This window comes from Mytilus californianus, unplaced genomic scaffold, assembly GCF_021869535.1.
Source record: "Mytilus californianus isolate M0D057914Y unplaced genomic scaffold, xbMytCali1.0.p SCAF_18, whole genome shotgun sequence".
Taxonomy (NCBI): Eukaryota; Metazoa; Mollusca; class Bivalvia; order Mytilida; family Mytilidae; genus Mytilus; species Mytilus californianus.
The window spans coordinates 9,678,101-9,692,626 of NW_026262666.1; the positions used below are offsets into that span (position 1 = coordinate 9,678,101).

The 14,526-nt window shown below is 31.6% G+C and overlaps 2 protein-coding genes and 1 long non-coding RNA gene across 5 annotated transcripts in view; 1 reads left to right on the forward strand and 2 right to left on the reverse strand.

The window, feature by feature from the left end:
• LOC127726689 (uncharacterized) overlaps positions 1–13,904 on the forward strand; it is a 39,408-nt gene extending 25,504 nt beyond the window's left edge. Inside the window, exons 1-6 of one of the 3 annotated variants that reach the window (XM_052234140.1) lie at positions 7,238–7,311; positions 8,880–9,020; positions 10,442–10,552; positions 11,533–11,731; positions 12,747–12,864; positions 13,687–13,904. In XM_052234140.1, coding sequence (XP_052090100.1) covers positions 7,243–7,311; positions 8,880–9,020; positions 10,442–10,552; positions 11,533–11,731; positions 12,747–12,864; positions 13,687–13,828 — 780 coding nt within the window. In that variant the 5' untranslated portion in view covers positions 7,238–7,242 and the 3' untranslated portion in view covers positions 13,829–13,904. Of the gene's footprint in view, positions 1–7,237; positions 7,312–8,879; positions 9,021–10,441; positions 10,553–11,532; positions 11,732–12,746; positions 12,865–13,686 lie in introns of those variants that run through there. The other 2 variants (XM_052234139.1, XM_052234138.1) reach the window with 2 other exon arrangements.
• LOC127726690 (uncharacterized) overlaps positions 1–14,526 on the reverse strand; it is a 269,933-nt gene that overhangs the window by 161,325 nt on the left and 94,082 nt on the right. The gene's annotated exons all lie outside the window — the stretch shown is intronic.
• Positions 1,116–4,347, reverse strand: LOC127726692 (uncharacterized). The gene is made up of 3 exons (XR_007993642.1): positions 4,265–4,347; positions 2,598–2,738; positions 1,116–1,173 (listed from the first exon to the last, which is right to left on the reverse strand). It is a non-coding gene; the product is annotated as an uncharacterized LOC127726692 (long non-coding RNA).

Here is a 14,526-nt window from a genome sequence, read left to right on the forward strand (position 1 = left end):
AAATGTCTAAGAATATAACTTAAACACGCTGATTGATACATTGAAAAAGTTCTATTAGATTTTAAATAGATATACGCAATGTTTTGCTAGACCAACTAGCTTCATCAGGCGTGTGCATCTATCCAGGTGAAATAGGATGCATGACAAACATATTTTTGTACCTTAAACTACACGCAGCTGGAATAAAAGTTTAACATATACATATATATTTGCATTTTAGCGCCTGTCGAAAGTCAGAAGCCTCTGACCTTTGTTAGTTTTGTATGTTTATTTTAATTTTATAGATATGAGAAGATGTGGTATGAGTGCCAATGAGACAACTCTCCATCCAAGTCAAAATTTATAAAGGTAAACCATTATCGGTCAAAGTACGGTCTTCAACACGGAGCATTGGCTCACACCGAACAGCAAGCTATAAAGGGCCCCAAAAATTAGTTCATTTTTATGTTTCGCAGTTTAGTATGACGTCTATTTTCACTGAATTAGTACACATGTTTGTTTAGGGACCAGCTAAAGCCCGCCTCCGGGTGCGAGATTTTCTCGCGGTGTTGAAGACCCATTGGTGGCCTTGGGCTGTTTTCTGCTCTTTTGTCGGGTTGTTGTCACTTTGACACACTTCCCATTTCAATTCTTAATTTTATATACATCGTGTACTGTGTTAACACCCTGGGAACGCCGACGAGGAATAACATCACACAACTAACGAAAGATATATTTATATAGCCTAGTTGGTCGAGTGGTATAGGGCGCTTGACATAGTGCAGGCGGTGTTATCATGATTTCTCAGATGCAAGGATTCGAATCCCACTGAAGGAAAAACAAAAATTTGCTCTTTCAAATTTGCAGATCTAACATTGTTGGGCTAAATTTGAGACGATTAAATGGCGATTAAATGCCTCTTTCGAACACGAAATTACACTTGTGCATTTTAATCTCTTTAACATTATGTTAATGGTGACACTGGTCGAGGAAATCTCAATATGATTTAAACCCAATGACTGCGTAACAAATATATCGAGTTTTATAATGTACATATATGTTCAATTTTCATACCCAGCTGTGGATAAACCCCTCAGTAACTTGACCAGCATCTCTTTCGGTTTCTCCTTCTACATGTTCTATGTCCCGCAGTCTGCATTGCTTCAAGGAAGGGAGACATTTCATCTGCTGACCCTGTAACGAAAACCGACATTTTCAAAGAATGATAAAATCTGTAATAATGATGATGATAATGGATGGCTGCTTACCGTCCAGTGGGAAATTAATATGCATATTCAGGACTAGAACATGTTAATGGTATATGAATATAAACCAGTCTTTGCTCTTACTCCTTAATGCCGCGTGCTTAGCGGAGAAGCAGCAAATACCAATTTTAAAGACTTTGGTTTGACCAGGCCGGGGTTCGAACCGACGACCTCTCGCTCTCAAGGTGAACACGCTACCACTACCACAAGACCACTGTGACTGTATTAAAGTTTTAAGCAATGTTAATGAATTCGGTAGATGTACAATTTTCAATAGATATTATCAAAATTTGGAATACCGTTCAACAAATCATAATTGAATGTAGTCTCTTAGGGTAGTACTAGAGTATTCTGTTATTTCCGATCCCAAAATGCGTTAATTATTGGTCCAAATTGGTTCCTAAAATAAGCGAATCGGCTTAAAATACAGATCCTATGTGTCAATGTTTTGCTTACAAGGATCTGAAAGCGCTCCGTTCTACTTTCTATTTTAAAGATCTATCGGGATCCTCTGGTTTTGTCTGATTAATACACACCTTCAAAGATTTGAAGGCTTACATTTCATTGGCCGATGTAATAATTACCAGAACAGGAAGTAAAATGTAGTGTTGTCAGATCCTTGTAAGCAAAGCTGAGACACATGGTCTGTATTTTATTCAGATTGGGAAAACTACAACTCGTTCATCGGATATTTCATTTCTTTCGTATTGATATAATAAAGTTGATTAAAAATTGAATATTGGATATATTTATTATCCTATGTTGCCCTTAACAATCCTTACATTTTCTGAAAGCATATACCTATACATCCTTGGCTTTTAAATATTTGGCTTTTAACGTTATTGATGAAGGTGATTCCACCAAATTTTGTTTATTTAAACTATTTATCATAATGAATTTCAAATTGTATCCTATAAAGTTTTCGCTAGTTACTATTACGTAATTATGCGTTTGTCAGTGTATAAAACTTCTCTTTATATACATCTATATGATAATTGGCACAATTTTGAAATTAGATCCGTGACCTATAATTTTTTCCAATTTTGTTTTATATAACACGATATGAATTACGTTTTGGCAATGTTCTTATATTATGAGCTCCAATACGAAATGATACGGAGAATATTATAATCCCTTATAATGACTGAAACTAACAGATAATATAAATCAAAACGGAAATATTGTTATTCAAATTCAGTGTTGACCTCTACGAAAGATTATTCAAAGATATTATTAAGCAAGTCGGTAAATTCATTTTTTAATAGAATGCAATCACATTTGTGTGTGTAATTATGAAACGTTTTGTTAACAAATCACCATTCGTAGGTTTTAGCATTGTCGGTAATCACAAACCTGACTGAAATCTTGAATTTGGTACGATTCCATAACATCATTGTGTGCTGGGGTGTGAATTTTTACTACATTCTTTTCTAGATTTGTTTCTATGTTTTCCGAATATCTGGCATTTCCTTCAATAACGTCATACCCAAATTTCTGAAACAAAAACCGTTATTGCGTCTTAACATTACTATAAAATTGTTTGATAAGACACCAAACAGGTCAGAAAAAGACAAGAGCAATGTATCGAAATCAAACCAAAAGGTTGAACAAAATAATTAAAAAAACGAACAGTGAATGAAAGCGAAGCGAATCAGTAGAGTGACTTTTTAAAATTCACCATATAAAAACAAATGCAGTTTAAATAGGCGAACGGAAACCATTGACAAAAGTGAAATTATACAAATGACAATATATACTTATGAGTTATACTATTTGATTCTTTGACATGATTTGGTCTTTACTAAACAATATCACATTTTAACAAGATTTTTGATATAAGAAAGTACAGATCAACATAAAAAAAAAAAAACAATACAAAATTATTATCATCAGTTATAACTTTGACTTGTTACTATTGGAGAATGTTGATAAGCCAAACATGTGTTATTGTCATGCTTTCAATCCCAATACTTTAGCCACTAAATGTGTGTATACTACTGATTCTATGCAAAGCAATGAGTTGTACAAGAAGAGTACCGTATTGTACTGACATACAGTGTTTTATTATACAGAAAGAAACTGGGTTATGTTTCTACTTATACTGCAACTCTTACATCTGTTACAAATGAAATATTTTTTTGTTAACCCATCATTTCTTAAAAAGCTATATTTTTATTGACGTCATAAATCAAACTCTACGGAAACGTACTGTAAACGTCATATACAAGGCGATTTATGGTAATTGACTATATGACAAATGACTATACGGTCAATTGAATTTGACTGCGCAAATAGCATAGTTACAGTAGAAACAATCATTCGGAAGTCTCGGAAGACGAGTCAATTCAAATGATACAGAAAGTACGGGACAATGTTTGCTTCCAGTAAACAGTTCATATCCAGTAAATAGTTTTTTTTTAAACTACTAACCGATAAATAGTCTTTTTCAGGCAATTTCGCAAAAGGGTAAATGTATTCGTCAATAATTTTATATAGAAAATATATACTGAGGTACAATAATCAACGATATTTATTTAGATTGAGGAATATTTGCTTTTATCTAAAACATTATCTTTATTTCTACATAACAAAATACAACTTTGTCATATCTTTATATGACGGTTGACAGCTTGTTTATCTTGATTAAATGCAAAAAAAAAACCGTGTGAGGTAAATGTGGTTCTTGTATAAAGTTCATATAATCTTAACACTCGAAATATGATGATAATACAGATATTTAAAAATCATAATTTAATGATAGAAATTGGAAAACACCAAGAGGACAATCAAACACAATAATCGAAAAAAAACCAGTAACTTGGTCAAAAAGAAAAACGCCCAATAGACCAAAATATAGTGCAGACAAAACATAAGATCGAGCACCAGAAACACCATTTACAACGGGGTGTTGGTCCGAAAGGGTAAGCAGAGTAAATTTATGAGTACAAATAATACACACAAATAATTTATACAAGTCGTGCATGGAACTTATTCATTTTCTGACAAAGAAATAAACATACCATATCCATATTGGCCGTGACAACGGAAAGGAATAAAGCATTTAACAGAATAATCAGTAATTGGCCCATTGTTGATTTCTGTAAAAAATAACAATAGGGAAAACAAATTATTAAACTATACTTTTTTCGAAAATTAATTACTATTCGGTAATCAAAAACGAATTCTCAAAAACTGCCTTCTAATAGCACACAATGATCTTATCCATTAAGGGTAATTTCAGGAATTTAGTAAAGTAATTTCAAGCAACATCTTCTTATCTTCATATCGACTGAGTCATGCACAAATTTAATAAAGTACGAGATTAAAATTGTAAGCGAAAGGTCAAACTTTCACTCAGTAAATGCGGTCAATTTCTTTTTTTATTCGAAATATAAAGGTTTAAAGGATTATTTTTTGTACCGAAATTGATAGATATTTACATAATAGTTTTGTCTGAATAACAATTCAAACAACCAACGTAATGAACTTGAGTTTATCAATGTTAATATTTTTTTATTTATTGAAGTTGATTTTTTAACTTCAAGTCAAATAAATCAATGAAAAAGAAATTAATCCATTTCATGCATGTGCTTATTACCTCTAGTAAATATTTTTTTTTAATTATTAATCGCTTACCCCTTGCAGTAGTCCCACAATGTTGATATGGACGAAGCGATGCTGCTTAAATACTATCAGTTCAGGATGTGAAATACTTGTTTCTTGGAACATTTGTCAGCTAGACAGTAGTTGTTTTCCACTAACAATATGTCACGTCTGTATGTAGGAGTTAATCCGACAAAATTTTAAGTGAAATCAAGTGGTCATAGAGATTTAGACTAGGGAGATCGTTTTAAGTATATTATTATATTGCCAATTAATTTTCTTGGTCTTAATAATAATTCATGCTATCCTCTTACACGAATACAAAATCATATCGTTCATGGGAACAAATTTGTTAAAAGCATATTAAATAGGTTTTTTTGTAGATTTCAACGAGGTTTTCCAAGGTTTAGGTTATCAAGTCAGGAATATGGCAGTTGTTTTTAACTTGTTCCGTTGATTGATAGCATTTGATTTTGTCAGTTTTTATGGACTCCCCCTTTTTTAATTTTTTCTTTCCTTCAATATGTGTGTTTGAGTATATTTGAAAATGTTATTTTCTTTAATCAAAATATATGTTTTCCTCTATGAATTTCAATTTTGAATATTATATGTAGCATAAAATACACCTACAACGTCTATTTTATCTTAATTTAATTCTTTATTTTGCAGGATATTTTATAGAAAAACAAAACAAAAAAAATGGTGCTATGAAAACACCCTAGATAAATGTAAAATTTTCCTGCAGTGAAATGCAGGTCGAATTTCCTACAACTATCAACTTTAAGGGAGTTTTTTTTTCGTTTTTTCGTAACCGGTACATTCACCTTGCGGTTAATGAACGTGCCTCCTATGGTATTTAATTTTTAACTAATCATCGTATTGGAAGACACAAAAATCAGATGCTTGGTAAACAAAATTTTTTTCAGAATATATTATCATTATCATTGCATGCAAATATAATGTCATAACTATCCCATGTATTTATGGTAATGCGTTAAGTCGGATAAAAAGGTATATTTTATTTATTATTCCTGCAAAATAAAAAAATAAAATAAGATAAAATAGACGTTGTAGGTGTATTTATGCTACATATAATATACAAAACTGAAATTCATAGAGGAAAACATATATTTTGATTAAAGTAAAAAACATTTTCAAATATACTCAAACACACATATTGAAGGGAAGTAACTCTTGATGATTTCAATTTTCAACAAACCAGCGACCCCGCAATCCGTGGTCCGACGGGCGGCCGGTTTTGAGAAGTTTCACTGTAAAACAAAAATCCGAACTCCAACGAAAATTAAAAAACGGGGGAGACCATAACAACTGACAAAATCAGACGCTACCAAGCAACGGAACAAGTTAAAAACAACTGCCATATTCCTGACATTGAAAAACCTCGTTGAAATCTACTAAAAAAACTATTTGATATGCTTGAACAAATTTGTTCCCATGAACGAAATGATTTTGTATTCGTGTAAGAGGATATCATGAATTATTATTTAGACCAAGAAAATTAATTGGCAAGTTATGGTCTTGTTTTCGTAGAATCCTTGAGGGGAAAGTGATATTTTTAAATCGTAACATACTTAAAACGATCTCCCTAGTCCAAATCTTATATGACCACTTGATTTCATTTGAAATTTTGTGGGGTTAACTCCTACATACAAACGTGACATATTGTTAGTGGAAAACAACTACTAACTAGCTGTCAAATGTTCCAAGAAACAAGTATTTCACATCCTAGACGGATAGTATTTAAGCAGCAACGCTTCGTCCACATCAACATTGTGGGACGTATGCAAAAGGTAAGCGATTTATAATTCTTAAATAATATTTACTAGAGGTAATAAGCACATGAAATGGATTAATATCTTTTTCATTGATTATTTGACTTGAAGTTAATAAATCAACTTCAATAAATAAAAAAAATATTTACATTGATAAACTCAAATTCATAACGTTGGTTGTTTGAATTGTTATTCAGACAAAACTATTATGTAAATATCTATTTATTTCAATACAAAAAATAATCCTTTAAACCTTTATATTTCGAATAAAAAAAGAAATTGACCGCATTAACTGAGTGAAAATTTGACCTTTCGCTTACAATTTTAATCTCGTACTTTATTCAATTTGTGCATGACTCAGTCGATATGAAGATAAGAAGATGTTGCTTGAAAATACTTTACTAAATTCCTGAAACTACCCTTAATGGATAAGATCATTGTGTGCTATTAGAAGACAGTTTTTGAGAATTCAATTGGAAAAAGTCGTTCCTGATTACTGAATAGTAATTAAATATCGATTACCGAATTGTAATAAATTTTCGAAAAAAGTATAGTTTAATAATTTGTTTTCCCTATGGTTTGTTTTTTTACAGAAATCAACAATGGGCCAATTACTGATTGTTGTGATTAATGCTTTATTCCTTTCCGTTGTCACGGCCAATATGGATATGGTATGTTTATTTCTTTGTCAGAAAATGAATAAGTTCCATGCATGACTTGTATAAATTATTTGTGTGTATTATTTGTACTCATAAATTTACTCTGCTTACCCTTTCGGAGTAACACCCCGTTGTAAATGGTGTTTCTGGTGCTCGATCTTATGTTTTGTCTGCACTATATTTTGGTCTATTGGGCGTTTTTCTTTTTGACCAAGTTACTGGGTTTTTTTTCTATTATTGTTTATTGTTGTCCTCTTGGTGTTTTCCAACTCCTATCATTCAACTATGATTTTTAAATATTTTTTTTATCATCGTATTTCGAGTGTTAAGATTATATGAACTTTATACAAGAACTAAATATACCTCACACGGTATTTTTTTTTTGTTTTTTTTTTGTGCATTTAATCAAGATAAACAAGATGTCTACCCTCATATAAAGATATGACAAAGTTGTATATTGTTATGTATAAATAAAGATATTGTTTTAGATAAAAGCAAATATTCCGCAATCTAAATAAATATCATTGATTATTATACCTCAGTATATATTTTCTATATAAAATTATTGACGAATACATTTACCCTTTTACGAAATTTCCTGAAAAAGACTATTTACCGGTTAATAGTTTAAAAAACTATTTACTGAATATGAACTGTTTACTGGAAGCAAACATTGTCCCGTACTTTCTGTATCATTTGAATTGACTCGTCTTCCGAGACTTCCGAATGATTGTTTCTACTGTAACTATGCTATTTGCGCAGTCATATTCAATTGACCGTATAGTCATTTGTCATATAGTCAATGACCTTAAATCGCCTTGTTTAAGACGTTTACGATACGTTTCCGTAGAGTTTGATTTATGACGTCAATATAAATATAGCTTTTTAAGAAATGATAGGTTAACAAAAAAATATTTCATTTGTAAAAGATGTAAAAGTTGCAGTATAAGGAAAACAACCAATATATTGTCTCGAAATATAACCCAGTTTCTTTCTGTATAATAAAACACTGTATGTCAGTACAATACGCTACTCTTCTTGTACGACTCATTGTTTTGCATGGAATCAGAAGTATACACATATTTAGAGGCTAAAGTATTTGGATTGAAAGCATGATAATAACACATGTTTGGCTGATCAACATTCTCCAATAATAACAAGTCAAAGATATAACTGATGATAATAATTTTGTATTGTATTTTTTTTTTTTTTTTTTATGTTGAACTGTACTTTCTTTATATCACAAATCTTGTTTACATGTGATATTGTTAAGTAAAGACCAAATCATGTCAAAGAATCATATAGTATAACTCATAAGTATATATTGTCATTTGTATATTTTCACTTTTGTCAAAGATTCCCGTTCGCCTTTTTAAACTGTATTTGTTTTTATATGGTGAATTTTAAAAAGTCACTCTACTGATTCGCTTTGCCTTCATTCACTGTTTGTTTTTTTAATTATTTTGTTCAACCTTTTGGTTTGATTTCAATACATTGCTCTTGTCTTTTTCTGACCTGTTTGGTGTCTAATCAAACGTTTTTATAGTAATGTTAAGACGCAATAACGGTTTTTGTTTCAGAAATTTGGGTATGACGTTATTGAAGGAAATGCCAGGTATTCGGAAAACATAGAAACAAATCTAGAAAAGAATGTAGTAAAAATTCACACCCCAGCACACAATGATGTTATGGAATCGTACCAAATTCAAGATTTCAGTCAGGTTTGTGATTACCGACAATGCTATAACCTAGGAATGGTGATTTGTTAACAAAACTTTTCATAATTACACACACAAATGTGGTTGCATTCTATTAAAAAATGAATTTACCGATTTGCTTAATAATATCTTTGAATAATCTTTCATAGAGGTCAACACTGAATTTGATTAACAATATTTCCGCTTTGATTTATATTATCTGTTAGTTTCAGTCATTATAAGGGATTATACTATTCTCCGTATCATTTCGTATTGGAGCTCATAATATAAGAACATTGCCAAAACGTAATTCATATCGTGCTATATAATACAAAATTGGAAAAAATTATAGGTCACCGATCTATTTCAAAGTTTTGACAATTATCGTATAGATGTATATAAAGAGAAGTTTTATACAGTGACAAAAGCATAATTACGTAATAGTAACTAACGAAAACTTTATAGGATACAATTTGAAATTCATTATGAAAAAGTGTTCAAATAAACAAAATTTGGTGGATTCACCATCATCAATAACGTTAAAAGCCAAATATTTAAAAGCCAAGGATGCATAGGTATATGCTTTCAGAAAATGTAAGGATTGTTAAGGGCAACATAGGATAATAAATATATTCAATATTCAATTTTTGATCTACTTTATTATATCAATACGAATGGAATGAAATGTCCGATGAACGAGTTGTAGTTTTCCCAATCTGTTTAAAATCAGATCATGTGTCTAAGCTTTGCTTACAAGGATCTGACAACACTACATTTTACATTCTGTTCTGGTAATTATTACATCGCCCAATGCAATTTTAGCCTTCAAATATTTGAAGGTGTGTATTAATCAGACAAAACCAGAGGATCCCGATAGATCTTTAAAATAGAAAATAGAATGGAGCGCTTTCAGATCCTCGTAAGCAAACCTTGACAAATAGGATCTGTATTTTAAGCCGATTCGCTTATTTTAGGAACCAATTTGGACCGATAAATAACGCATTTTGTGATCGGAAATAACAGAATACGCTAGTACTACCCTAAGAGACTACATTCAGTTATGTTTTGTTTAACGGTATTCTAAATTTTTATAATATCTATTGAAAATTGTACATCTACCGAATTCATTTACATTTCTTAAAACTTTAATACAGTCACAGTGGTCTTGTGGTAGTGGTAGTGTGTTCACATTGAGAGCGGGAGGTCGTCGGTTTGAATCCCGGCCAGGTCAAACCAAAGACTTTAAAATTGGTATTTGCTGCTTCTCCGCTAAGCACGCGGCATTAAGGAGTAAGAGCAAAGACTGGTTTATATTCATATAACATTAACATGTTCTAGTCCTGAATATGCATATTAATTTCCCACTGGACGGTAAGCAGCCATCCATTATCATCATCATTATTACAGATTTTATCATTCTTTGAAAAAGTCGGTTTTCGTTACAGGGTCAGCAGATGAAATGTCTCCCTTCCTTGAAGCAATGCAGACTGCGGGACATAGAAGGAGAAACCGAAAGAGATGCTGGTCAAGTTACTGAGGGGTTTATCCACAGCTGGGTATGAAAATTGAACATATATGTACATTATAAAACTCGATATATTTGTTACGCAGTCATAAGGTTTAAATCATATTGAGATTTCCTCGACCAGTGTCACCATTAACATAATGTTAAAGAGATTAAAATGCACAAGTGTAATTTCGTGTTCGAAAGAGGCATTTAATCGCCATTTAATCGTCTCAAATTTAGCCCAACAATGTTAGATCTGCAAATTTGAAAGAGCAAATGTTTGTTTTTCCTTCAGTGGGATTCGAACCCTTGCATCTGAGAAATCATAATTACACCGCCTGCACTATGTCCAGCGCCCTATACCACTCGACCAACTAGGCTATATAAAATATATCTCTCGTTAGTTGTGTGATGTTTTTCCTCGTCGGCGTTCCAAGGGTGTTAACACAGTACACGATGTATATAAAATTGAGAATTGAAATTGGGAATGTGTCAAAGAGACAACAACCCGACAAAAGAGCAGAAAACAGCCCAAGGCCACCAATGGGTCTTCAACACAACGAGAAAATCCCGCACCCGGAGGTGGGCTTAAGCTGGTCCCTAAACAAAAATGTGTACTAGTTCAGTGAAAATGGACGTCACACTAAACACCGAAACATAAAAATGAACTAAAATTAAAAAACATACAAGACTAACAAAGGCCAGAGGCTTCTGTCTTATGACAGGCGAAAAAATTCAAATATATATGTATATGTTAAAACGTTTATTCCAACTGCGTGTAGTTTAAGCTACAAAAATATTTTTGTCATGCATCCGATTTCACCTGGATAGAAGCACACGCCTGATGAAGCTAGTTTGTCTAGCGAAATATTGCGTATATCTATTTCAAATTATACCGTAGAACTTTTTCAATGTATCAATCAGCGTGTTTAAGTTATATTCTTAGACATTTTTATAGATAGATAGATATGTATACGTGTGTGTGTTTTAAAATTGAAGAATAATCTATACTTTTCTTTTTCCAAACAGAACAAAGGCAATAAAACTATAAATAGTACAAACGAAGTGGTCGTAACGGAAATGTACTATGCCGATTTCGATGAAATTATTGACTACAATTCTCTTGGGCAGTCTTTGAAAGAGTTTTACCAGGATTTTAAATACCCTCTTTACAAGGAAATAAAGGTTCCAAAAGATGCTGAAGTATTTAATATGACCAGTTCTTTAGGTAAACAAGGTTCAATGTATTTAAAGTCAAATTTCCAAAATATAAGAAACGTTAACTATTTTCTGTATTCAGTCTCTATTTGGCTGACAGTTATACTTTGTACTGAGTATGTGAACAGAGGATAATCTGCACAGAAACTATGTTGTGAAGTGTTTAGCAAAATTGTTTAAAAAAATAACACCTAAATACTTGAAAACTTGTTAAAATAAGGAGATCTGGTTTAATAGAGACAACAAGCCTCCGGAAACAAGAACACAAAAAATGAGTATGTTTTATATTGTATCTAGCTTTATATGTTATATTAACATAAATTTGAAAAAAACTCATGGCGCTGATAGGGATATCTCCTTGATAATTTCAGTAACACATATCAATTTAGGTGTAATATCAAAGCTTTTATTACACTTAGTTCAAAAAGTTTTTCTTGGATAATAATGAATGATAAAAGTCAATAATATAAGATATAGTTTAAAGGAAGGTGACCAAATTGGCGAAACATGACACAAACCCAAAGATAAAAATAGTAGATAAAGTTTCAGACTAACTTCATTGTCATTCTTTTATGCCTGACATCCTGGTCTTTTTGCATAGGGGAGATAACACTTATAAAAGAATTTAATATAGTCCAAAACAGGATCGTTTGCTATGACAACATCAATATATAATTAGGTATTGAAAACATATTCTGCATACTCTCTCTTGTTTAGATGTGAGAAATAAGTACTGTTATATAAATATAATTTTGATATAAGTGTTAAGTTAGAAATTAATATATGCATTCATAATAAATATTGTAAATCCCTGACAATCAATGGAATTAAGAGATAATTGTATGTGTTTAACATCCATGTTGTAATAGTACCTCACTTAAACGAATAAATAAATGTGAGAGTTGTATCAATGCTACGAATGTTCCGGCGCATTTGTTCAAAGATAATTCTTCTATTCATCTTGTTGATATGTGATCTGGACGATAAAAAAAAGATATGGACCGATTGTAGCATTTTTTTTTTAGGAAGTCGAACCAAAAGGAAAATCAATTGGCTTAATAAAGGCTGTAGAGGCCAAGGGATAAAGACAGTTTATGGTATTGATTCAGGAAGAACCTGCAATCATCTAAAATTGTGCGAAAGGTAAATTGCACATTATTATTAACCTCTAGATTAACATTTACTTAATTGTTACATTTTTGTAATACTCGTCAATATTCTAGAAAATTGAAATAATATCTCGCTTTTAGTAGATAAGTTTGTTTAATTTTGTCAAAGATAAGCAAAGAAACATCGCTGATGAATTATGCACTTGCTTTGAATAAATCGACCTCATTTAAACAGTATTCATGTGACCTTTAATTTAACTCCTAAGCTGGAGATGGGTTGCGCATGTATTCAGTTATTAAAAGGAAAAGAATGTCAACATTGAAAGTGAAAAAAAGGATGAACCATTAAGTTGACTGATTCGATCCACAAACAAATCATTCTTATACAGGTAAAAACAATGATAAACAAACTTTTTAACCTACAGTATGAAATCAAATAGACCTAGAAAAATCCAACTGCACGTGATCGCCATCTATCTGTATTTATAATCATGTTTATCGGATTAAATAACCGTTGGCAGTGTAAGCTGGTCATATCAATGGTTAATAAGATTACTTCTAGACAAAAATACCCACAAAATGTTGATACATATTATCGAGTCATTGTTAATGTTAAATTTTATACTTTTTGTAAATTTGGATAAACGTTTTAGTATGAGAAATTGTGTCAAATCGGTGAACATGAATTTGACAGCTAATGCCCCTTTAACCGGGACCCTCAGAAGTGAACAAACTATTTTTTTATAAAAAAAAGTTTGTTTTGTATTGCAACAAATCATTTGAAAAACAATAGTTTAAACGTGTTCTATTCGACAAGTTTAAATAGGGTTAACTTTATTCTTCTTGATATTTTCAGCCGAGGACAAATTAATGGAGTGAATGTATTTACAGATTGTGACAATGTCCACATTACTTCACCGACGGTGTATAGATGCATTTGTTGTCCTTGGGTTACACCAACTACCGGTGATTGTACTTGTGTTACTATGTCGAGATGATTAAGCATGTGATAGTAAAACTCTATCAATAGCATGAACATCATATTCTAATCCGAATAAATGATAGGTCAACTAATGTGTTTATATGTTATCTTTTATCAACATAGTTGTTGAGTACAAACTAAATGCTTTCTAGGTACAAACAAGAACGAAAACGAAGGAAGAAGATAATAAATACAAGCTGATAAAATAACAACAATAAATAATGAATGAAAATTATCCAGTGTTGTTTAAAACGTAAAGGTCAACGGAAAATAAGAATGAAACGAGTTTTCTAACCATGAAAAGAGCATAAATATATTGAAGGTATCAAGCGGTTCTCTTTATTACTCAATACAGTATTCATTCTTCTGCACATCTTTTGCACATCTATTTTATGTGTTTGTGGTTTGATATCCAATTGATACACACCCTATAGATCCCTTTATCGTTTACTGCAAAAAACATAATCAGTGTTACGAAATAAAAATGTTGAGATAGTTTCAAAGAACAGTCGAGATTCATTCTTATCCTTTGTTTTCCATTCGTTTGAGCTTTTGATTTAGCTTTTTGTTAAGGGACTTTCTGTTTTGATTTTTCCTTCGAAACAAAATTCATTGATGTGCTTGATAAAATTGGCCTCCGGGTGCGGGAATTTCTCGCTGCATTGAAGACCTGTCGGTGACCTTCTGCTGCTGTCTGTTCTATGGTCGGGTTGT